Below are 23069 nucleotides of genomic sequence, written 5' to 3'. Positions count from 1 at the left end.
TAACACATCACTTTTTACCGCTTTATACGTTCCATTAGGTGAAAGTCACAGAGTTGTGATATGAGTTACACCGTAGTAAACATGGGACTCAATTTTTAAATTCTTTTTTGAAACTGATTTATATATATACATTACAGAAACTGAAAATCCCCTTGTTTAGGTTACTAGCTTTAAGGGTATCTTTTTAAATGCAACAATCGTCGTCCAGATCGGTGCAGTGGCTCCCAAGATGAACACTTTCCTCATTCCCGTGTATTTAAATAGGATCTAATCAGCCTAAGCTTGACCTTAACACTAGTCAATGCTAAAGTCGCTCTTGCAGGTTTGTTGTCTTAATGCACTGTAAAAACGCATCCAGAGCCATATGCTGCGATGACGTATGAGGAAGGTATTCCTAGCGATTTCCTTCGTATTTGGTCTGTCATCCGCACCAGCTAGCGCAGTCACGACCGGGATCGAACCCTCGACCTCGCACTCATTCGATAAACTCGAAACGCGACTCATGTGTGCAAGAAATATTCGTTTGTGTGATGACAACCTTCCTGCTAACCCCTAATAATTACTGACATGTTGCCTATGTTCACTATGTAAGTATACCATGAGTATCGCATTCGTATGGTCTTAATTATCGGTGAGAAAAGACTTATGAAGGCCTTATTCTTGATAGTATGTAATAGTTCGAAGTATGCAACCTTGTATATCTGGTTCGATTTACTTACATCGCGCAGGATTTGGAGTTATGCGACGTTCGCTTCGATCCAATCGTGAGCGGTGCGCGTGAAGTACCTGAGGGAAGGCGTAAAAATGCACAAATTTGCCAAAAGAAAATTTAATTTTGCACAGCTGATCACATCGCCCGGAATCTATATATATAGCATGGCTGTATAGAGATATGAATTCAGACGCCACGCCATGCTTCTTTTGCCAGGTTGTTCTCATAAAAAAAAGGTTAGCTTTCTCTTTGTTTTGCACTTATGCGCATACGCTGCAAGAAAGCGTGGCAGCTAAATGATTTTCAATATATGGCATAGGAATAAATAGAAAGCTTAAAAGCTTTACATAATTGAAACTAATGCCGTAAAAGTGAATGTTAGAAAGCACATTTCCTAGATTTCGGTATCCGTTTACGTTCTCCGTAGTTCCTGCCAAGTATGATCTCACAACCACCAACGCTTGAAGGCGGGGAGATTCCCAGATGTCACTCTTTCAAGTAACATCGCTTCATGGTAAATATGCGTGCTTGTTGGGCTGCGTAGGTTACCGCGTTATCTGGAAGTGATAGAGTGTGTGATAAGGCAAAAAAAAAAAAACAACGGACAATTAGCATCCTACGATGGAAACAATGGAGCGAAGCAACAACAGATAGAGGAGCACGGGTCTACCACCAAGCTGGAATTGACGGGAACCCTTTGCAGCGTAAGAAAAACGAACATCTGATAAAATGTGATAGCATTTTCATAGATGCAGGCAACAGTCGGGTCCAACATTTGCCAAGAGAAAGTAAACAAACTATGTCCTATATTTTCATTTCCTAGCCTATCTTCAACTGGAAGCGTAACGGAAAACAATGGAAATTATGAGAATTGTTTGGCCTTATAAATAGTCCTGCCAATGGGACGGAGCGTCAGTCGTACTTCTTTTCCAGCAGTTGTGCTAAGCAGCCGCGTCTCTTTGTCGGTAAGTCCTCAAGACTGTATATTAATGCAGCCGTTCACGGCACTTTGGTCCTGCCTCTCTTATTGCTGTCTAGGTAATGTTTAGATGTGTACCGTTTAAAGACTGGATTCTAGATTAGGTGTCCTTAATACGATCTCTTAAGAATTTGTATATGAGCAGGAGCTGAAAGTTCTTTTTAACGGTGTTCCCTTGTAGACAGAACAAGTTAGACTCGCGACACTTCACTTCATTAGCGTGGATACGTCAATCATCGTATTTTCTGCAAAGAGACGTCGCTAGGCGAGACCACTGCTCTGAGCGAGTTTCCTTTCGAGCGTTGTCTAACGAACGTAGAAAATCGCTAGGCCCCTTAAAATTTTACTGATTCCTGAAATCTCAGAGTTCATAGTGCATGTCTGATTACGCCTCAATATTTTTGTTTAACCCCTTCCGGTGGTGGGGTGGTGTCCATTTTACGCGACAATTACTAGCCCACTTTTGTTTTTCTTTGTAGTGCTTGTATATGTTTAGATGAGTAGCACTAATGATAATATTAAAATTTGAAGAATACAATGGCAAGCAAGGTCTGAAGACGGCAAGCCTGTTTATGTTTCATACTTACAGGGGGTTAAGCTTTAGGTTTTAAGGAATATTTAAAAATCGCCTGTTGCCGATAAGATAATTCTAGTCAATGAGCTGTGCTATTCAGAGGAGCGGACATTACTTGCGCGAGAAATCGGGAGAAATGCTCAAGTAATTAACAAAGTTCACTAATTTTATTTTGAATTGGTTCACGACACATAGTACAATTTACGAATTCTAGCTGGTGAGCTTCGAAGACGGATCCACGTGGAATGAATTTCCAGAATGACGCCACTTTGGTGATATGTGCCAGGAAACTTGCCATAAAACTTCCCTGTTGAACCACTTACTTTTTCTAAGAAAAAGCTCTTTTATGCATTGGAACACAGAAGTAACTGGAACACCCATGTATTTTGTACCATAAATTGGTAAATCATGTTTAGAAACTGGCGTCATTCAGGAAATTAATTTCAACTAGATACATCTTGCCAGTCCTCCGGCTACAATGGATAATTCTCAATATGTGCCGTAAAGTAATTATTTAGGAAGTCATTATTTCGCTTGTGTTTATTAGTTGGAGATGTGTTTCGATTTCTTGTGGTAGTAATGACCACCTCCTCAAGTAATTCAGGCGATCTTTCAAAATTCATTAAAACTTAAAAATGATCGTCTTCGAGGTTATTGAGGTGACACTGTAGAAGAAAGAAAAAGAAAGAAAGAAAAGTTGGCGACTTAAGAAAGCACAGATCTACAAGGCCAACTTTAAACTTGTACGGGGGGCGATGATGAACGCAGAAAAATTGAGCTGCGGAAAAGAAAATTTACGCACTGGCGCAAATTAAGCCTACGGTAGTGGTTTGCTGCCAGTTTACTGAGACATTGTATTAGCATCCATTGCGAATAGCATGCATTGCATATCACAATACGCACAGGGTAACAACACCGTGATAGTGGCGAGGAAATATGCATGGTTGTTGAACCATGGCAGAGACCTGCAGCTTTATTCGGTTGGCAGTGCTGCAGTAGCTAACTTTGCTGCATTATAGCACATAAACTATTGTGAGGTGGTGAGGCACCATTGCTCATAGTCTCTATCAATGTTCACAATTGTAAGATTATTCGAGGCATGGTTGCCGCACTTCTTGAAACGTATAACCCCAAAATATAGCTAACATTTCTAACTTTGACTTCTTTCTTATTACTTTGCAGGCACCATGAGAAGAACTGCTATCCTGTTATTTATCGCGGGCTTCGTTGCCTTGTCAGGTGAGTGACGTGTGACATAAAAAAAGAATCAGCAGGTGTATGCTACAGATAGTAAGCGTTATTTGACTAACCGCTTCAGGCAAAATATGCAACAACATGTTGCTGTGAGCTAAACAATCCAAATAATAAATGAAGTCAGAACTAACCGATATGCCGAACTATACCACGATGTACTTTTACAAGGCCTGCTGAATTTCTCATATGTGAGTGCGAACTATTGGGTTGGGGGATCCAATGTCTCAATGCCAGCATGGTTCACTCCATGTTGGCATGGTGCATTTGTGAAGTTGCTATGGTACATGGAGTTCACGCACTGCGCAACAGCGAATCCTTGGGTTACGCATTCAGGTTAATTGGCGGCGTTGACGTCACCCTAACCGTAATACATACTGCGACGAACCATGTGAGAGGTAGCACCATCGTAATGCTCCCTAAGTTTTCAGGGCAGTGGAAAAAATTGGTCGAAATATAAAATGTTGTAGCTCATAATTGGAACCCGTATATTTCAGAAACAGTGCAAGTTAAAAAAAGTTCAGGCATAGAATAGTGTCGGTTGGCGCATAACAAGAAAAAAAAAATTGGTGCACGCTTAAGCTTCGCCTTTAAGAGCGGAACGTGGCAGCATTCAAAGATCCCAAACTGCAATGTTATGACAGCTTTTAGCCCAGGATGACGCTTCTAGTGTATACTCGAAGAATTAATAAAGTTGAAGTTGAAGTTGCGTTGAAGTTTACCGGGAAACATTGGCGGCGAACGCTGCACATGAAGGCGGTCTTTCTGGTAGAAACGCGGCCCCTTGCGTGCGTCGATCTCCTGTTATTGTTTCGCACTTTTACTATTTTAGTCTGATAAGATTCAACATAAAAGACATGCGCTGTCGGTGTTTTTTTTTTTTTTCTTTATGATATTTGCTTGTGGGCAGTCACTCTCCAATTTCCGAGGAATAAACATGTAAAGAATGTGCGACAAGGTACGAGCAACTTTAGAAACTTTAGTGCTGCATAAAAAATATGCGGCAATTTTCGCTCACGTGGCTCCCGGCGCCAACGCCGCACGTCGACACCACATTTTCTGAGACACGGGACGCTTAACGCTTAAATTCGCGCTTAAATTCGAGATAACTGGGAGAAGTCTTCGCTCCTCCATTGATACAAAATTTACTGCGAATGAGGACGACGATTGGTTCGCGAAAGGTTATTCAGGACCATAGGCAGGTGGCACATGCAGGCGGCAGCAGTGTTGTAAAGGTGCGCGAGAAAGCAGATGTACCATGTTATTATATAAAGTAGCAGGTTTCTTTTTCCTTCATGGAACCACACCTCTTAAAAAACTAAGGCAGGCAACAAATTAATTTAACATGTCACGCCGAGTAGAAATTCGGTTATTTTTTATTATTTAGACGCTTCAGGATATTTAGGAAATGAAATTTTGACATATGATAGGTTATGTGTTTTACGCATATAGATTTGCTATAATAATGCATAAAAGTCAACGTTTTTTATTTACTCATTTTTCTCTAGATTTTCCTAAAGGAGTTTATTCCAGTATTCTTGTTGAACACGACTTTTGTTGTTGACATCCTTACATTGCCGACCACCGCTACCACTGAAACATTTCTGTTCATTTCATCAATCATACCGTATATAAAGCGAATAAATAGGTTGTGTCCGCAGTGCAAACCAGTACCAATTTAAAGAGATAGCTTCAGCATGACATTTTAACCTCAACGCCAATATTAAACTTGCGCGGTAGCACTCTGTATTCTCTGTATACCGTTCTCGTCTTGAAAATGGTGTGTTTTCTATTGGGTGCAGGAGTGCACGTCACAAATGCTTGTTCAAGGCTTGCGCAACAGAAAAAAGGCAGTACTAATCCAAGCAATCACTGTCACCTATCAAGCAAATTTAAGAAGACATGATGCTACACTGTCTATATCTTTCTCGAATGTTACATCAACAGCAACGCTGGAAAAAAAAAATCCCAGCTCTCTCTGAGGTCCACCCCCGATTCGAGTTCTCATATGCGTAATGAGGGAATGTTTAGGCCTGAAGTACCCTTGTCGTAGATTCTCCAGGTAGCCTTCACTATTGAGGGCAAACAATTTAGTCACACAGAATCTATAGTGCAGAAAAGTTTTGACTGTGCCTCTATGAATGCTAAAAAAACACGGTAAAAAAGAAGTAAACCAAATGAAAGTGCTTGTTTCAATATTTTTATATATTGTTGCCTCACAGATGCAGTGCACAGATGCAGTGCGGCTGCGAGTGCAGGAGGCAAACAGCGAGTGCGAAACCTTGTTCAATAACTCCTAATTGATGCGCACCCCCCAAAAAAATTTATTATTGAGATTTGCGTGCCAAAACTACGATATGATTATGAGGCCTGCTGTAGTGAGGGACTCTGGAAATTTGGACCACTGGCGGTTCTTTAACGTGCACGTAAATCTAAGTACACGGGTATTTTTCGCATTTCTCCCCATCGAAATGCGGCCGCAGTGGCCGGGATTCAATCCCTAGACCTCGTGCTCAGCAGCCCAGCACCATAGACACTAATAACCTCAGATAGGGGTATGCAAATGCAGTTGGAGCTGAAATTTCAAAATTACTTAATATTGCTTTTCATATAGAGAAGAGACGCCTATTATATATATGGGTGCCACAGGGGAGGAAGTGGGCACGCGTAAAAGAAAGCAACCTTTAATAGTAAAGCAAAAAAAAGTAAAGTAATAGGCAAATGAAGTAGAACTAGTTTTTCTTACGTGTGGAACACTTCTTCCCGTATATATATATATATATATATATATATACATATATATGTGTGTGTGTGTGTGTGTGTGTGTGTGGATGGGATGGCCACCTTTACGGTAAAAGCAAGCGAAACAATAACTTACTTCTAACCTCTCGCGCTTATGTTTTCAGTCCAAAGTAACAACCTAAACGCTGCTAGTTACTAAAATTCTGTCTGTCTTTTTATCTCATCTGCAGCATCAAGTGAGGTCCTCACTGAAGAAAATTCTTCTGAGGAAGGAGACGGCAAGAGCGACGTTGATTTGCTTCGAGATGAACTTGAAGTCCTCTGCAGTGATTTTGAGTCCACAGGTACTGAGGAGAAAGAAGAGGTTAGTAGCTATGGCATTACTTTCGAACCCTAAGCTACTCTGCTACAGTCTTCATACTGTACGTTTATTGAAAGTGTCAGGTGCAGGCTAGCAAAAACCCCCAGACCTGCGTGCTACATTTTATTGACCTGTGCTGTTAGCATTGGCGCCTGCATACCGTTCTAAAAACAGTCCCGGTATGACAGGCAGATTGAAATTTCAATCAATTATCCTGCTCCTTACTTATGACACTGCTATCAAAGACATTTCTATCGCCACCTCGTGTTCCTGTGAAGAGACGGTGCCTACCGTCGCTTGCATTTGAAGTCATACAACCATAAAAAAAATGTACCCGTCTCCCTCCCAACATTTCGTCGTGTTACACGTGAGAGACGCAATGGCATTACGACACCAATAGGGAGTCCAAGTATTCTCTGACTTTCAATGGACACGGCTTTATCAAAAACATCTCCAATCTGCCGTGTGGTGGAGCACATTATGCAATCCTGCGCGCTTGCTGCTTATCCGCTGAGCGACTGCCACTCCTATTACGCGTCTATTTACCTGTATGTGTGTATGTCGCGCCGCTGCTACTTCTTCGTCGCTCTTCGCTCTCATCCCGGCAATTGCTGCACCGTGGGCATAACTAGCGACATCGCCGAAAGGCGTTTCGACCTGTGAAACTCTGTCTCATTAAACTTCTCCCAAGGCACTTGTCGTACGCAGGTGTAAGGAAAACGTACACTTGTCAATGATGAAAAAAAATTGTAGTGACATTCAGGCACCGGCACGGGTGCCTTTATCACAAAAATGAAATGCACAGCCATGGCGGTTATACGTATATGGCCTGAGTAACGCCACGCGCGGCAATTAATTATAGGAAGGGGGCTCCTCGTCATATCACTTGAGTGTGCAGAAGACCATGTATATAAAAATTCTTAGTAAAGCAGGGAAGGCAACTTCTTCTTTAACAATGACACAGGCTGAATTACAGTAAATTGTATCACCAGTCTTTTCGCAATAGTCGGCCAGGACGCTTGATGGGCACTTTCTTTTGCAGCATATGTGTCATGTACTCTTTGTGTTCTCTTGAGGTTGCTGAATTTTCGAATGGAGTTTTCCTTGCAATTTTCACCGAGACTTCCGTCGACAACACCAGGGAACATTTCTTTTGCATTGCTGCTTTTAACACTGACGAATGGATCCTGGAGTTTGCTTGCTGGTACATGACAGAGGCTATAATTTTTGAAAATTCTATATAGTTATCAGCTCACTTAAGCAACTTCATGAATTGAAGCCTACTTTTTCTAGCTGGGGCTTGATGCATTAGGACTTCGCTTTTCTTGAGACATAGTAAATTGATCAGGTGTCGGTTATCGATGATGTCGTAGTTGATTTTTCGGAGTTCAAGACTGCGCGCTTCCGTGGTGGAGCAAAGGCGGAATGCATAGGACAGTATGGGCTGTCAATAAAAAGATCGTTTTTGCCCGAGAAAAGTCATACGATTCAAAGTTGAGGTATTTGCATGGGCTTTTCGGTTGATGCTTGTTGCCAAGGCACTTATGTTACGTTTGAGGTCGGTGTACAGATAAAGGAGAGGGCCGCGTCGCTTTCCTAGACGCTGACTTGAAACACACCGCGGATAGCTTGGCAAGAAACGTGGGTGGACTGAATGCAACGAGACTAGTATGGCTGATCGATGCTGAAATAAGGCTGCACACTTGATAATTGATGTCAGAAAGAAAAACATCCTATTTTATCAAATAAATTTTATTGAATTGCAGTTTAATTTGCGACAAACTTAGCAAGATGGCTCTAGTCAAAGATTTCCCAGTTCCCTCTTCACCGCCCCCCCCCCCCCAAAAAAAAGAAGGAAACGAAAAAAAAAGAAGACACGCCACTAACCTTTGCACTTTGTTCGAGCACTTCTAATTCACTTCTAACACATATCACAATGCTTAACTACGCCCATCTTTTGTTGTGCTACAGCAACCCACTTCAACGTACTCCTATGGGGATCAATATTGTGAATAGCGAGAATTACAAAAATCAATTAGCGGGTTTGTTGCCGCTGGTCTTGTATATGATGTATGCTCTAATGATTTGAATGGTTTTGTTCGGTATTGCGGTTTCAGTCAGAGGAGTACTTTTTTGGTAAGCTGTTCAAGCGTGTCAAAGGCGCTGCTGACGGAGATGGAAACCATACGGGCCGTGGGCGAGGAAGAGGTCGAGGACGAGGCCGCGGCCGTGGCTCTCGGGGTTCTGACGGTGAAGGCGAAGGACGCAACTCCTCAAAAGGTACCTACCATTTCGTGCCTTATTTGCTGTAGTGTACTCATGGCTTACAAAAAGAAAAAAGAAAATAACTAAGATAACATAGACTGATATTCTTTAGCAATTCGTCCTTTATAACCGTAAGAAAGAGATTAAACAACAGGTACTACGGCATATAATCTATTTTTGTTGTATATTTTATGTTTATAGCTGCGCTATGCCTGATGCAGTGTTTACGTATACGACATAGGAATTCATATAATTACGCTTTATATATAGTAGCGTAAAAGAGCTTTCGCTTTCTCTACGTATTCATGAGCAGAGAGAAATTAATCGTAAGCGAGCCATTTATACCAGCCTTATAGGTCACGCACATGCGCACTTGTACCTGGTCAACGTATCATGAGGAGGTTACGGTTATAATTACAAGGCTATCGATTACAATATATCGACGAAATATGAAATAAAATGCATGAAATCAGCAATCCAGTGTAATAAATAAAAAAGACAACCTCAAGGAAGGTCCTTGGATGGTTACCATAAAATTTGGTGCGTCAAAACCACTCAGTTCGTCTAGATGATGAAACCTTTTGTAATTTTTGGTAAAATGTAAATCTGGTAAAGCTCATTCAGCCCGAGATGCAAGGGCACTGAGGAAAAGGTGGGATTTTCGGATTTTCAAAGCAGTAATATTTTCCTGAAAAACGGCGCACCAAGTATGAACAAATTTCAGTAAATGCGGAAGCGTGCTTTATGATAAGCAAGTGGTTGGTGAAACCTAAACATGAACAAGAGCCTTTAGCTCTTGTTTCCTCTTTCTGTGATGAAGAAAGGAAATAAACTTCAAACTTCAACTTCAATTGATGTTTGTGTGCCATGAACTCTTGTGAGGACGGTTGGTGTCGGGCTCAAATAAATGTGCTGATGTATAGAGAAAATAAGATAAGCAAATGTACAACTGTATTTTTAGCAGAAGCTTAGTAACTAAATGTGATTTGCGGTTTCCGCATTTTGTTTGATTAAAGTTTTATTATCCCTTATCACTGATGCTTTGTATTCAGGATGTTCTGAGGGACACTTCTGTTGGGTAAACCTTATCAACTACTGGAAGCATGTTTCTTTCTGCCTTTCAGTTTGTTTATACGTGAAAATTACGTGTTGAACTGTGTTCACTGTATTCGGTGAATGAAATTGAGAACTGACACGAAGCCAGCGAAATGCGCTTTTCCTCAGGAACGACTCGACGAAGGTAGACTAATATCGGGGAAAGAAACACTGATATTCTCACTATCTTCTCGCACTACAGGTCTCGACTTCTTCAGGAAGTTCCTTGGGAAAAGGAAGGCAGGCGGCAATTACTCATCGGACGTCGACGGAGCCTCCAAGAAGGAAGAACTACTGAGAAAGTTTATGGGGAAAAAGATGGGCTCCGGAAGCGGTGACGCATCCAATGGCGGCGACTTCCCGAAGAAGCACCTCGAGGGCAAAGCCGCCTCCTACGCTGCCCATGAGGAAGAATTCGACGATGACAATGTTTCTCTGGAGAAATTCTGTGCCACAATTTTCGCGAAGGACGAAGAATGAGCGACGGCTGCTGAGGTTCTTACTGCATGACAAATAAAACATTCCTCGTATTCGAGTGCCAAATTACGCGTCAAGAAAACTAAAATATCACAGAGCCCAAACACTTTGAACGTGTAGACGTCTGCGCAGTTTGCCCGTCGTAAGAGGCGCTAAAGGGTGTGCTTGGTTTCCATGGTAACGCCATACGTAGGCGTGGAACATCTCCATTTGTGGTCGTCACTCAACCTTCTTTTTAATGATGACAAATTAACTAGGCAAAAGGCCACTCTGGCGCATAATTCTTCTCGGTCAGGAAAAAAAAAAAACATATTTGCGTCTTTTGTGTATTTTCCACCGCATCATATCAAAACACCAGCGTAAAAGCTCAATCCTGAACCTTTCCGGGTGAAGAATTATGAATAAAGATTGATCATTGTGGACAGTGCAAGGGTTGTCATGCAAATATGAAATTTTGTGTTTCTGGAAAGAGGCCCACTGGATAATCGATCGTTGACAATGCAGGCGCAACTCCAGCACAGTCTACATGCTCTTCGGCCCGCCAAGTGAAGGCACGTTTGTAGGAGGTCCTTAAGGGAGACTGACCTGAGCGAGAGCATTTGACTGGGGCCATAGGGCCTTTCGTGAACGTGCCCGCATTTATAACGATGTGACCTGCATGCGGCCCCATGTGCTGCTGATTTTATTAGAAAGACGTTTTGCTGCATCATTGGGGGGCAGAAACAATGGAGTCTGCTTGATATGGCGAACGCTATGTGGAATATTCCCACTTCTCTTGATTGCGTTAAATGTACGAATGCAGTAAGGATTAGCAAAGGTAGCCCGAAATTCAATTCAACACCAGTCATAAGAATTCAAGCATTACACATGTCCCTAATGTGAATTCGCGTATATGTTGTGTTTCGGTGTGTGTAGCAATGCATTCTTAGTTCATTACTCTTCTAGGATTCCTTAATTACAACTAGCAGTACATAAATAAACAGGCAAATAGATAAATACGCACATAATAAATACTAAGCGGTGGCATAAGACTACCGCGTGGGATATTCGCAGCCTGAGGTGCGACATTCTATGCGTCACCTATGCTTTACTGAGACATGTGTTTAACGACGCCCGCCCCCGCCCCCCTCACCCCAGACCAGAGTACCGAAAAAAATAATAGGTTCCGAATGAAGGAGGCTGTGGGTTACCAGTAGCACATCAGTGGCATTCAGATACCCGTGCATGAGATAAGGCGAAAATGTTGGGAAATGCATATGTGGCTTTATTCCAAACTTTCATTCGTTCAGTTAGGAGTCAATGCAAACGCTACACAAGTTCTCATCGAATCGCGCCGCCGTGGGATAGCGCAGGTGTTCGGGAAGGGAAAGGACCTGGTGGCTACAAAAGCTGTCCTCGGCGCTGCCGGTGCGCGAGTGTCAAAGGTAAGCTATGAAACCACACTTCGATTTGCTTGCTCCGTCATTTTGCACGACATGTGGTGCATTTATGCACAGGTGTTGGGTCTGTCTGCTTTTTTTGTTGAACGGCGGTATTGAGCATTCGATGGGGCTTCTCTAAGACGCCAACCATGCCATAATGAATTTACTGTCGCGACAGGTTCCTAAGCGAACTCCAAAAGAAGCTGCGTAATTCCATTTCATAATCGAACGAAGGAAACTGAGAAGCAGCGTTTACAGTTAATATTTTCAAAGGGACTCACGGTAAAATAGTTGTACTGAAAGGAATGACTTGTATCATTTATGTTGTGCCAGTGACAACAGTGGTACTGCGCTTTATACGACACTCCTCAGAGGCATAATGGGGAAATCGTTTTTTTTATAGCGTATCGTCTACAAATGGCTGAACCGAAAGAACAAAGTGTCAAGAACGCCGCTAGAAGAAACTCAGTAGCGCTTATGGCCGGCTGAATACAGGAGCATAATGTGTTGAATCAGCAGAAAATATTTCTTTATACCTCTGCGGCTAAACCAGTCTGACGCAGTTCAATGCGAACCATTGGTAGGACTTGTTACTTCGAAGTATTATGATGCACTGAACTGTTTGTGAGGGTAATATAAGTTCTAACATAGCTTTATGAAAATTTCGCTGGTCACCTGGGCAAACACTATTTGAAATTGAAGTGAACAGGTACATACGTTCAGTCCATTCCATCGCTAATAACTGGTTTTCGCAATAAAACGAATCATTGGTAAAAGCTAAGTAAGTAAACGTTATGAAGGTAACAAAGAATAAGGCGAAACGAGTATGGCCTCAGCACTAGAGGAATTAGAAGCACTTAGTTTCTTTTTTCGCAAATGAACCATTTGCCATTTGGTTATGTCTGCGCTGTCTTGAGATTCGACCTGGCAACTAGCATACGTGACGTTACGAAGCATTATCGCGTATATATGGCTCTGTATGCCCCGAGCCTGGCCAGTAGCTTGTGAGGATACTTGGACGTGTTACACGTACTGGGTCTGCAGAGTGAATGTGACCGAGGCATAGGCATTGGGTTGTGCGCTCGAGGGATTGTGAAAACCTTGCCTAAAGTTTTATGTTGCCAGTTCATTCTTACGAAGTTCATTCTTACGGATGTTTCCAGGGTGCACATTCAACGCAGAACTAAGTATGAATGCCAAAGTGGCACTCGTCGTGCTCCTGGTTTCACTGGCACGCTTCTCAAGTGAGTACTTTGCGCTTCGTTGCCCTGTAATAGAGTTCCTTTTTGGTAGCAGGTCTGCAAGTCTCAGTAATGTGATGTAGCGTGCTGCTTCTCATGGCCTTGGCGACAAACTACATCTTTGAGTGCGAATCTGTTCAGCTCATTCAAAAAGAAAGAAAACTTAATGAACCTGAGAATGCCGTCGACTGCTTATTTAGCCCCCTACATACGCTAATCGAAGAGTAAGCTTGGATAACCTCGACGCGCTGAATGATAAGTAGCACGCACGAATTTCGGAGTGAAGTTCTGTCTAATGTAATTTAATAACTAATTGCCGATTAGCAGTGATATAGAGGCCGACACACTTTTATATCATAACGAAAATGTACTGCGCTCATTTGAGTGCGCAGAAATTCATAAATGCACGTAGTTATTCACTTGAAAAATGCAATCCACGAGCGTTCTTTTTTTTTTTTGCCAGGTGGTTGAATGATCGGGAAAGCGTAAGCAGAGCCACTGAATTACGTTGTTATAAAACTTAAATCCGGTTCAATGTGAGCGTAAATTCGTAATTTGGCATGTTTATTTTTAACTGGCCAATGCCCTCTTGTCTCTCTTTCTTTCCAAGGCTGTTTAGTGCTTGGCAAACCCTATGGCATAGTATTCATGCTCATTGGACAGCTATCTTCTCGGAGATAACAAAATTAGTTGAGCAAAATCACAAAACGTGATGTGGGCTCATGAGAGCAAGGGAATATATTCAAACGAAGCTGGAAGGTTTCCCTCTGTGGATCGTTTCCAGTCAAACGTTCATACAGGCAGAAATCGTGTTTGTTGATACAGGCAGAAACAAGGCACGAGTATTCAGATTCAGATTCAGATTTATTGGTTCCAAAAGAAAGAAGTAATTACATTGTGTCACTATTGTGTCACTGTATTACTATGTAACTGTCGTCGGACGTTTGTGGTATTATGTTTCATTTATCCGGGGCTCTAATTTGTTTTCAACGAGTCCATACGGATTTCTTCTGTAGCGCCGTGCCGACTTGGGCGGATTCTGACTTGATCTTCCATTTCTCACGTATGAACCTGAAGCATATGGTATGGTGAACGAATGTGTTCAAGCGAAGCTTACTTGATCCCGGGCCAAGCTGGTTGTGGATACTGCTGCGGTCTTTGCATGTAGCTCACACGTAGGAGAGAACTCGGTATGGCGGATCAACTTATATGTAGCATAATCTCTCATGCGCTGGTGGCTGGCTCGCGTAGCGGAATCATAAGCGCTTCTTCAGTGTCCTAACTGCCGAAAATAAGCGTATTCAAATGAACAACTAACCTAATTAAAGCCAAGCTTTCTACACTTTCTTCTTTTAGGGTGTCACGTGCCTTCTATTTTGGTCACTTTCTCGCAGCGGAAAGTCAGCCAATCCTGGAGATTGCGCAATAACGACGTGTGCTCATCCGGGAAGCCTTGTGAAACGTAGTCGCGTGGCGGATATCATTATGTCTTACCGTGTTGCCGGCCACCGCGTAATTGGTATTTCATCTATTTTTGTTTATTTTTACATAATACAGCCCTGTGGGGCTATAGCAGGAGAGTGAGCAAAAGGGAAACACGTAACCACATTGAGTAATTAATAAACACTGCACATTGCAAAGAATATATTTTAAAAGTATGCTGCAACACGTTTTGCAGAAGATGAAGAGTCGCGTACAGCGTGAAATTAAGAGCCTCATGCAAGCTTCGCTTCCCATAGATTCCAATTCGTGCGTTGGTTGTGCGTATTAGTGTGCATAATAATGTTTTCTTCTTTTGCGCATGTCCAACGCCTAACCTATGAAGATGGGCAAGTGACGTAAGTATTTTTCGAGTGTCATATATTCACATGCAATTAGGATATATCGTGCGTTCTGCCTATCACAGTGGACAGGTACTGAAGTCAAACAAACCTTTTTTGTTCGCGTGGGAGAAGTGAAAATACGACGGCCTTACATCGGGGCAATATACTTATGCAAGTAAGGCATGCGATAAAGAGAGTATGTGTCGATATACATATTCGGCAAGGATGATGACACAATGAAATATCGAATGTTCAAATTTATTGTAAACACTTCGTCTGCTGAAAGAATCGTCAGGCAAATGCGAGCGTAAAAGCATTTTGAATAAAGATGATTTTCAATGGGAAGGTCGAGGTGTCTTCAGTAAAGCAAGGACACTGCATTTTACGTAGACGCGCTTTAAAACAGCGAAGCACTGATAACTTTCTTTTAGTACCCAATCTATAGCCTGTGGGAAAACGGTCGAAAAAATGATAGTAAATAATCCATAATGCCCAACTGCATTGATTCACGAGGAGAGATTTCGTTATTTCTTCGTTATTTTACGAAACTTTTAAAGCAGGCATTTGTAGGCTTGATCCGAACACTTTCGATAACAGAAGCTTCTTTTTTGGGTGCGTTTAAGACTAATTTTCTGTTGTCTCTTTATTCGAACTGTTAAAGCGCACAAAGCGCGTCGTCCTGTCCACACTCTTAGTTTCTCGTCTCTGCGCGCTTTTACAGTTCCGAGATGCAAGTAAACCAACTAGCCCAGTTACCCATTCCGTTACTGTTTATTCGAGTCATTTATGCTTTCAAAAAATGAACTGTCGGTTGACTCACTATTGTTGTTTTTTGATGCAGCACCGATAACAGCCCAACGGAAGGTGAGCTTCTTGGGCCACGCCCACATTTTTAGCAATGATTGCAACATAACTTCACTGAGATAATGCCAGCTACCAATTTATTACAAACCAGCTACCTAACAGTGCCAGGAAGCGGCCAGGAAGAGATAGAGCGAAATTATGGATAGAAATGCAAGGGGGTTACGCAGGCCTAGTGGTGGTTGGCTACAATGTACGGGGGAAGGGGAGTGAGATACAAAAAAAGAGAGAAAGAGAGAGAAAGGGAAGAGAGAGTAAAAGATACCGTGTTCACTTTAGAGCAGTAGTTGATGGCGTTCTTAATGTATACCTTGAAGGCACGAGGACTGCGGAAGCTTACTAGTGCGAATAAAGCCTTCTGCGCTTAGATTCTTTGGGAGCACTGAACTAGAGCTTTTAGCTCTCATAGTGGACGATTGTCCAATTGGTACAGCGCTTCGCAAATCATTTGCCTCTCCCTAATATAGGGAGGGGGGGGGGGGGCAGACACAAATAATGTGTGGGAGCGTCTCCTCAGCGCTTCAAAGGACAAGAATCGCTGCCTAGACGCAGCCTCTGTTTCCGAAAGCGCATTCAAAATGCATTGATCCCTTTCATGTGTAGATCGGGCGGTTGCATCGGTGTGGTCGGTCCCTCTGTTGTTGCGGTGTCTTCAAAGCCATTAAAAGATTATATCATATTATTACTGCGATGACGTACCTGTCGCATTTCTGAGACCAGCTGTTCATTTGGTCGATGGTGCATTGGGTTGTTCATACACAGTAAGACTGCCTTGAATACATAGAAAGCTGTCCATTGTTTCGGTGTTTCCTGATTATCCAAATCAAATGCACTAAGGAATACAACGAGTTCTGAACCAGTCGATGTGGTCACAGAAGATGTTTTCAACTCGATTTCTTCAGATTTTGCGGGGATGATAACTGCATTGCCAGAGCTTTTGAGTTTTATCGCACCATCTGTGAAGACATGTTGCAGGATGGAATTCACAGGGATTGGCCTAAGCTGCAAATGTTATAACGTATTTAATTTGGCGAAACAAAGGCAGGAATAGAATTACTTCAGTTTGAAGAGGCTCAAAATTGGAGCGATTTAAGATGCGGGTGGCCTCTCTACTGAAGAGTTCTGAAATATTTTGGTGCCTTCAGTTACCCTAAAATCGCACTAACCTATGAAGATCACTTGTGAAACCAGGCACAAAGGAGTCGTACGCCATGTATGTCACTATCCCATCCTTAACAAGGTTCTAGCGGAGCTCCACTAACATTACCATAGGGCGTCACTCTTAAGTTACGCGAACTCTCTTACACTTTACTCAATGATAAATCCTTCTGGTCTTATTTTAGTCCTTTCCACAATCTAATCGGCAAATTTCTTGAAACATTGCTCACCAGACAAAAAAGGCGCTTTGCGGTTGTTCACGACAGTCGCATAAAGGCTACGCGAACGAATGCCAACAAAGTCTATGACTATGCGGAGGAGAGTACAAACAATGGCAAGAAAACATGAAGTGGGCTAAGAAAGGCAAGGTAATAGTTGTAGAATAATGAACCCACTGGTACAATTTCAGGTTCTTCGCAGGCGCTCAACTCAGCACAACCTAGTTATCTTGCAAAAAGCCCTCTCATACAACAGAATACTTGCGAAGAGCTTACATACAAATATGTGCTCTATCCATTTCAGTGCACGATTTTGACGCAAATCGCCGTTTTGCTATAGTATAATTGTAAGCTGATCTGTGCCTGTTCCTATAATGACTTTCTCTTTGCTTGCGCACTCAAGCTTCAGTGGCAAAGAAGACCACCAGCGACGTAGCGTCCAGCCTGCTCACACGTCTCGTGAGCGACGTAATGTTGAATGCAAGTGAAGCGTTGCGTGGCAGCGTCAGTGTTCACGACCAGGTGGACGCTGTGATCAAGGACGCGGCGCTGAGGCTCAATGAAATGGGTTACCTGCTGGTCAAGATGGGAGCAGCTCTCAAAGTCGCAGGTCGCCGCCTCAAGGACGACGACGACACACTGGTCAGTATAGGGTGCATCGCTGTAGCAGTGTTGTCCTTATGGAGGCGCACACTACCAACCAATGATTTATTCCAGTTGTCTTCTAGCCCTCCTAAAGTCGGTCCTCCAGAGAAAAAAAAATCATTTTATCCCTATTGGATCTTTGAACTGCATTAGGTTACGGCAGAAGCTCCATTGGTTGAGGGTAATATAAGAATTGTCAAAGTGGTCAGAAAATAAGTTTGCAGGTATCTGGCAATCAAATCTACATTGACTATTCAAGAATAGCATAGTTGGAAATCACGGACCGGAATGTAGGAAAAGTGAAAAAAAGGCCAATGAGTGTATTGTATTCAGTTGTTCATTAAGGAAGCTTGAAAGTAAAATTATTCACCATGGTCAAGAAGGTATGTGTTAACTAGTCTGAAAATATTTGTGAAATAAATTTGACGTGTCCAAGCGCTAATGCACTAGCAAGCGGACCACATATGCTATTGCATGCTGCCTGAAGCAGCGCAAATACAATTCAATGGCAAAACTTGCACATGAACATGTCACGTCCACCAACGTGTCCTTGACACGTTCGTGCGTTTCTAATAAATAATAGGTAATAAATAATTATGAAACCAATATTTCAGTCGTCGTAAGCATGAGCCCCCACGAGCACAGGAGAGTCGGAAGGGTCAAAATATTTATGCCTTTCGTGCGCTCATCTTTCAGCGTTTTACGATATTTCTGGGGGATGTACAACGCGGGACTGGTGTCTTTATGTCATTGTTTGCTTCGGACCAATGCAATGCACTAAAATTAGCGTTATCACGCATTTCTGTACTTATGTACGTCAATGTATGTTTTGATTGCTTCAAGGGTGCGAGCCGCTGTGAAGACAGGGCGCAAAGGGATGCCATGACGCTCCAACACTGTCACAATGGCGAAATGCCTATTTGTCAGCATAGGCTAGCCCTTCTTTCCTCTACACTCTTAAGCAAATGTGCACCCTTTGGGTCGTATCTTGCCACACAACAATAATCGTTATCTGTCTTGCTTGTGTTTGCTTTCTTGAAAAGGCTGCGCTTGCTACGTTCCTGTCGCGAATATTATGTCATACTGATAACGCGCATGGCGTTCGTGACTGGTAAGTACCGGGCTCGCAGCGTTAAAGAATTAAAATATGGGGTTTTATGTGCCAAAACCACTTTCTGATTATGAGGTACGCCGTAGTGGAGGACTCCGGAAATTTCGACCACCTGGGGTTCTTTAACGTGCACCTAAATCTAAGTACACGGGTGTTTTCGCATTTTGCCCCCATCGAAATGTGGCTGCCGTAGCCGGGATTCGATCCCGCGACCTCGTGCTCAGCAGCCTAACACCATAGCCACTGAGCCACCACGGCGGGTGCGTTAAAGAAAGGAAATGCGGACAAGACAGATGATGATTATCGTTGTGTGGCAAGATACGACTCAAAGGATGTAATTTGTTTTAGAAGGTATATTGGCCACTAATCTCGACAGGGCCCCCGGTATAACGCCCGAACTTCGCTGTCGAAGTAACTAACACAAGGGGTAGCAAAAATCAATGCCTTTCACTTATCGTGATGACTGAAAACAGGTAGAAAAAAGCCACTTCTTCGCTCTCAACGGAGCAGGTGGAGTGCCGACATGCCGGAGGGTGACGTAGTTTTCGTGAAACGGAAGTCTGCGGGAGATCTATATAAAAAGGGCTTCTGCGGTAAAACAAAAGTTGTTTAAACATTGATTTGATAACATTTATTACTCGAGTCATGTGCCTACGCAGAAGGCGCGAAACAAAAAGGTCATGAGTACGGATGGTAACAGAGGCAACAGACTCCACCAGCACCTGCTGTAACCAAGCGTTGGCTCGTCGTAATAAATTATGTGACGTACAAATATATTTAGAAAACTGAGTTGGCTTATGAAGCTAAATAGTAACAGATGAATAACTGAACTGCATATCGAGTGCTTTGTTAGGGAGACCGGAGTGCGTTACTTGTTTGAGATCAAACACATCAGCCGAAATGGTCTTAAAACAAATACGATAATCTGTAATCGGTTATGGTGATCAGTTTCGCATTACAGGGCGACGCTGTATGTTAGAGATGAATAAGACAGACAGACAGACATGTCGCTGGAAAGGAACAACCGAGCTAAACTATTTCGTGTGGATCATTGCAAATAAACAATTAATTTGCCCCTTTTATACAGAGCATCGTTTTGGGACCGGCCAAGTTCCGCAAACAGAAGGCGTCTCTATGGGCTCTTGACATCGCGAAGCTTGGCAACTGCACCACCGAGGTTCGGCTTACCCTAATCACAGCGAAGATTATCAACGCGTACGCGGCAAGAAGCAGACCGTCTTCCATATACAAAGGCGCCGACCAGATTGGGGATATCGTTGGCTCGGCTGGTGACTCACTGGAAGACGTCGCTTTCAGGCTCGCGGGCCGTAGAGGAAGCGGTACCGCTCCACTTCTGCCGAAACCGGACATGACCGATTCGGGCGAGGCACTGCTGCAGAATATCATCGACATCATCCTGAAACATGGTGCCCACTAGGAACACACTTAAGATGAAAATAAACTTACTTCAGAGTCATTCTGGAGCTGCCGTTATTTCGTTTTTGCCTGTTTAATTTTTTTGCTGTTGTGGCGGGATCTTCTTTGCTAGCCAATCACATAACTAGGGCAGACGCACTCGATTGGAGTACATCGCTTGAAAAAATTTGCGCACTCTGTGGGTTATATTGCCTTTAAACTATAATCGACATCTATCTAAAGTATTTTTCCCTTCTTTAATGTGGCGCTTCCGGTACTTCCAGATTACGAATGGTATGCGCGTAATTAGCGTGATACAGTAGCTTTGAGAGGAAAGTATCAAGCGCAAAGTTATGAAAATAGGAAGCGCAGAAAGGCAGATGAACATTAGCCTTTGGGCACAAAGTGTGACCCAGATGGTGTTAACATTTATTTAATGTGTAAATGATATCATCGAAATTATTGTTGCGCTCTGACTTCAATTTGCCACATGAATTTTTCTGAATGACGCAAGTAAGCTTCGTTGCGTAAACATAATTTACATTACACGGAGCTTCGCAATAATATTTATTATACTTTGTGAAAAATTGCACTGTGTCTGGTGGGGTTTGGTGCACGTAGACATAGGTGTAACGGGCGTCTAAAACATACTAAAATAAAGCGCCCACAAGATTGCGATAACGCGAATTGATTACTACAGAAGATGATGCGCTTGTCTATATTGCTGAATGTGAACAGCACACAGCGCCTTGTAGTCAGCACCAGCAATGAAGCGAAGTGGAAGTTTATTTAGGCAACTTATGACATCAGCTTGTGAAGCGCTTCTCATCAATTCATAGTAGTTCCTGTCAAAGTATCAACAATGCTGCTGACACCATTCCTAACATTAGAGTGAATGAGACCGACCATAGTAGCAAAATTGTATTGGTCACTGAACGAAAAAAAGCACTAAAGAAAATTTGCTTGTTTTTACATTGCTATACTACACGAACCTGTGATTGGAGGGTGTTGCCATGAGCCCTTATCTGTGCTCATTATTCATTCTTTATAAGTGCTGCATACGTTTACACTTGATATAAGAGTATATAAGTGTGAGGATGCTGTTTACAGCAATCACTGGTACCGTTCTTTGTCTGGCTGGCTGATATACACAACTTTACGAGTTGGGCAGTGTTCTACTGAACCACATTATTCTACTGTGGTCAACTACGAACTTGCCCATGCATAAGGCATCGCCAGTAGGCGCTGCTCCAGCGTCTGGCCTCCACAATGAACCTCGATTCGACATCAGCGCATGAATTCAAGAGAACGCGTCAAGACGGCGGCAAGTAGTTGGATTGCGTCCATAAATTTCATTATTCCTTCTACTTTGAATTAAAGAAACCTTCTTCGTATAAATAAGAGAACTCTCGGTATCATTAAAACTAATTAACTAAAATTTACTACGTATATTATTAGTCAGAAGTGCTGGTGCTATTTCTGAAGGACGTCAATAAACGACCCATTATAGAGTTTGAAGCAGTTCAGACCTCGCGTGAACCAGTTTGACAGAGAAAGGAAGGCTACTTTCGTAAAAATTAAACATATACACGCGAGAGCGGGTCCTTAACGTGGTGTGTTTACAGCCTATTGCAAGGCTGCCATCGACGCCAGGCCCCAAGTGAAGGCGAAATATACGATCTAAAATATTTATGACTAATAAAGATTTCTTTCAAATCTCTATCTTCGTCAACTTTTGGGCAATAGGTTAATCATAGTAGAAAAACTTGCATTTCTTGCATTTCGCGCAGGCACCCAACTGCCTGTGCATCAGTATTATGTCGCTGATCTCAAAATGAAATTGTTTCGTAGTTGAGCCGTTGTGAGACCCTAGAATAGCTTGAAGCGTGTTAAGTTGATACAATGGCTCTTTTATGGCGCAATGTAGGACATCTATGCCTGTCAAAATTTAATAAGCCAGAGAAAACGCCACCAAAACACGTGATGTCGTGGCGAGTTGGTGCGAAAATTTCAACATGGCGTTACCACTTATGTTTCGTACTTGAATTTCTTCTGGGGCGGTATAACGTAATGCTATTCCAAACTTTTCTATTCCAATTCTGCAATTAGCTCTCCGCGATTGGTCAAAAACTTTTTTGAACCACCTTTACTTCCATTGTCTGTCATTCGACGTCACGAAAACCGCGAGACCTCCCCATCTGATATGACGTATACACACTGATTATGCATTATTGGACCGAACAAAAGAAAGTTATTTCGGATTCGACGCCTTTTCGCCATTAGACCTCGGCTATTGGTCAATAGCTTTAGGGCAGCACCCACTTCACCTGCCTCTCACGCGACGTCGCGAAACAGCAAGAACTTGCCGCGTCAAAGAGACGTGTACGCGGTAAATATACATTACTATTCCAAGCAAAACTAATTTTTTTTTCTGAATAGCCGCAGGCTGCTCCGATCTAAAGGAATAAAAAGATGGCTGCGCCGATGGCTCAGGCACTGGCTACTCGCACCTGCCGGTGAGCATGGGTATATTTTTGCACAATAAAACATTTGCGTGGCTGTGTAAAGTTTTCGAGCACTTTCGGCACGTTTGCAACCTTGGGGCCTTATAACGTAAAACAATTCCAATATGTTTTTATTCCAATCTCCTGACGTCAAATTTGCGTAACCGCCGACGCAAGCATCGGGCGGTCACCCACAGGGTTGTCTTAACAGACCA

The 23069-nt window shown here is 42.7% G+C and overlaps 2 protein-coding genes across 2 annotated transcripts; both read left to right on the top strand.

Annotated features, from left to right (window-relative positions):
• The first annotated feature begins 1570 nt into the window (after window positions 1-1570).
• Window positions 1571-10886, top strand: LOC126540465 (uncharacterized). Its single transcript, XM_050187283.3, has 5 exons — window positions 1571-1677; window positions 3448-3504; window positions 6489-6622; window positions 8737-8899; window positions 10182-10886. The coding sequence occupies exons 2-5, from the start codon at window positions 3453-3455 to the stop codon at window positions 10457-10459; spliced, it is 627 nt and encodes a 208-aa protein (XP_050043240.1). The 5' UTR covers window positions 1571-1677; window positions 3448-3452; the 3' UTR covers window positions 10460-10886.
• Window positions 10887-11601: 715 nt separating this feature from the next.
• Window positions 11602-20428, top strand: LOC126540466 (uncharacterized). The gene is made up of 5 exons (XM_072286589.1): window positions 11602-11880; window positions 13041-14956; window positions 15783-15805; window positions 17582-17820; window positions 20022-20428. The coding sequence occupies exons 2-5, from the start codon at window positions 14901-14903 to the stop codon at window positions 20370-20372; spliced, it is 669 nt and encodes a 222-aa protein (XP_072142690.1). The 5' UTR covers window positions 11602-11880; window positions 13041-14900; the 3' UTR covers window positions 20373-20428.
• Window positions 20429-23069: the final 2641 nt, after the last annotated feature.

The sequence above is a fragment of the Dermacentor andersoni genome, chromosome 2 (assembly GCF_023375885.2).
Source record: "Dermacentor andersoni chromosome 2, qqDerAnde1_hic_scaffold, whole genome shotgun sequence".
NCBI lineage: Eukaryota > Metazoa > Arthropoda > Arachnida > Ixodida > Ixodidae > Dermacentor > Dermacentor andersoni.
This window is presented reverse-complemented; position numbering and strand designations above follow the sequence as displayed.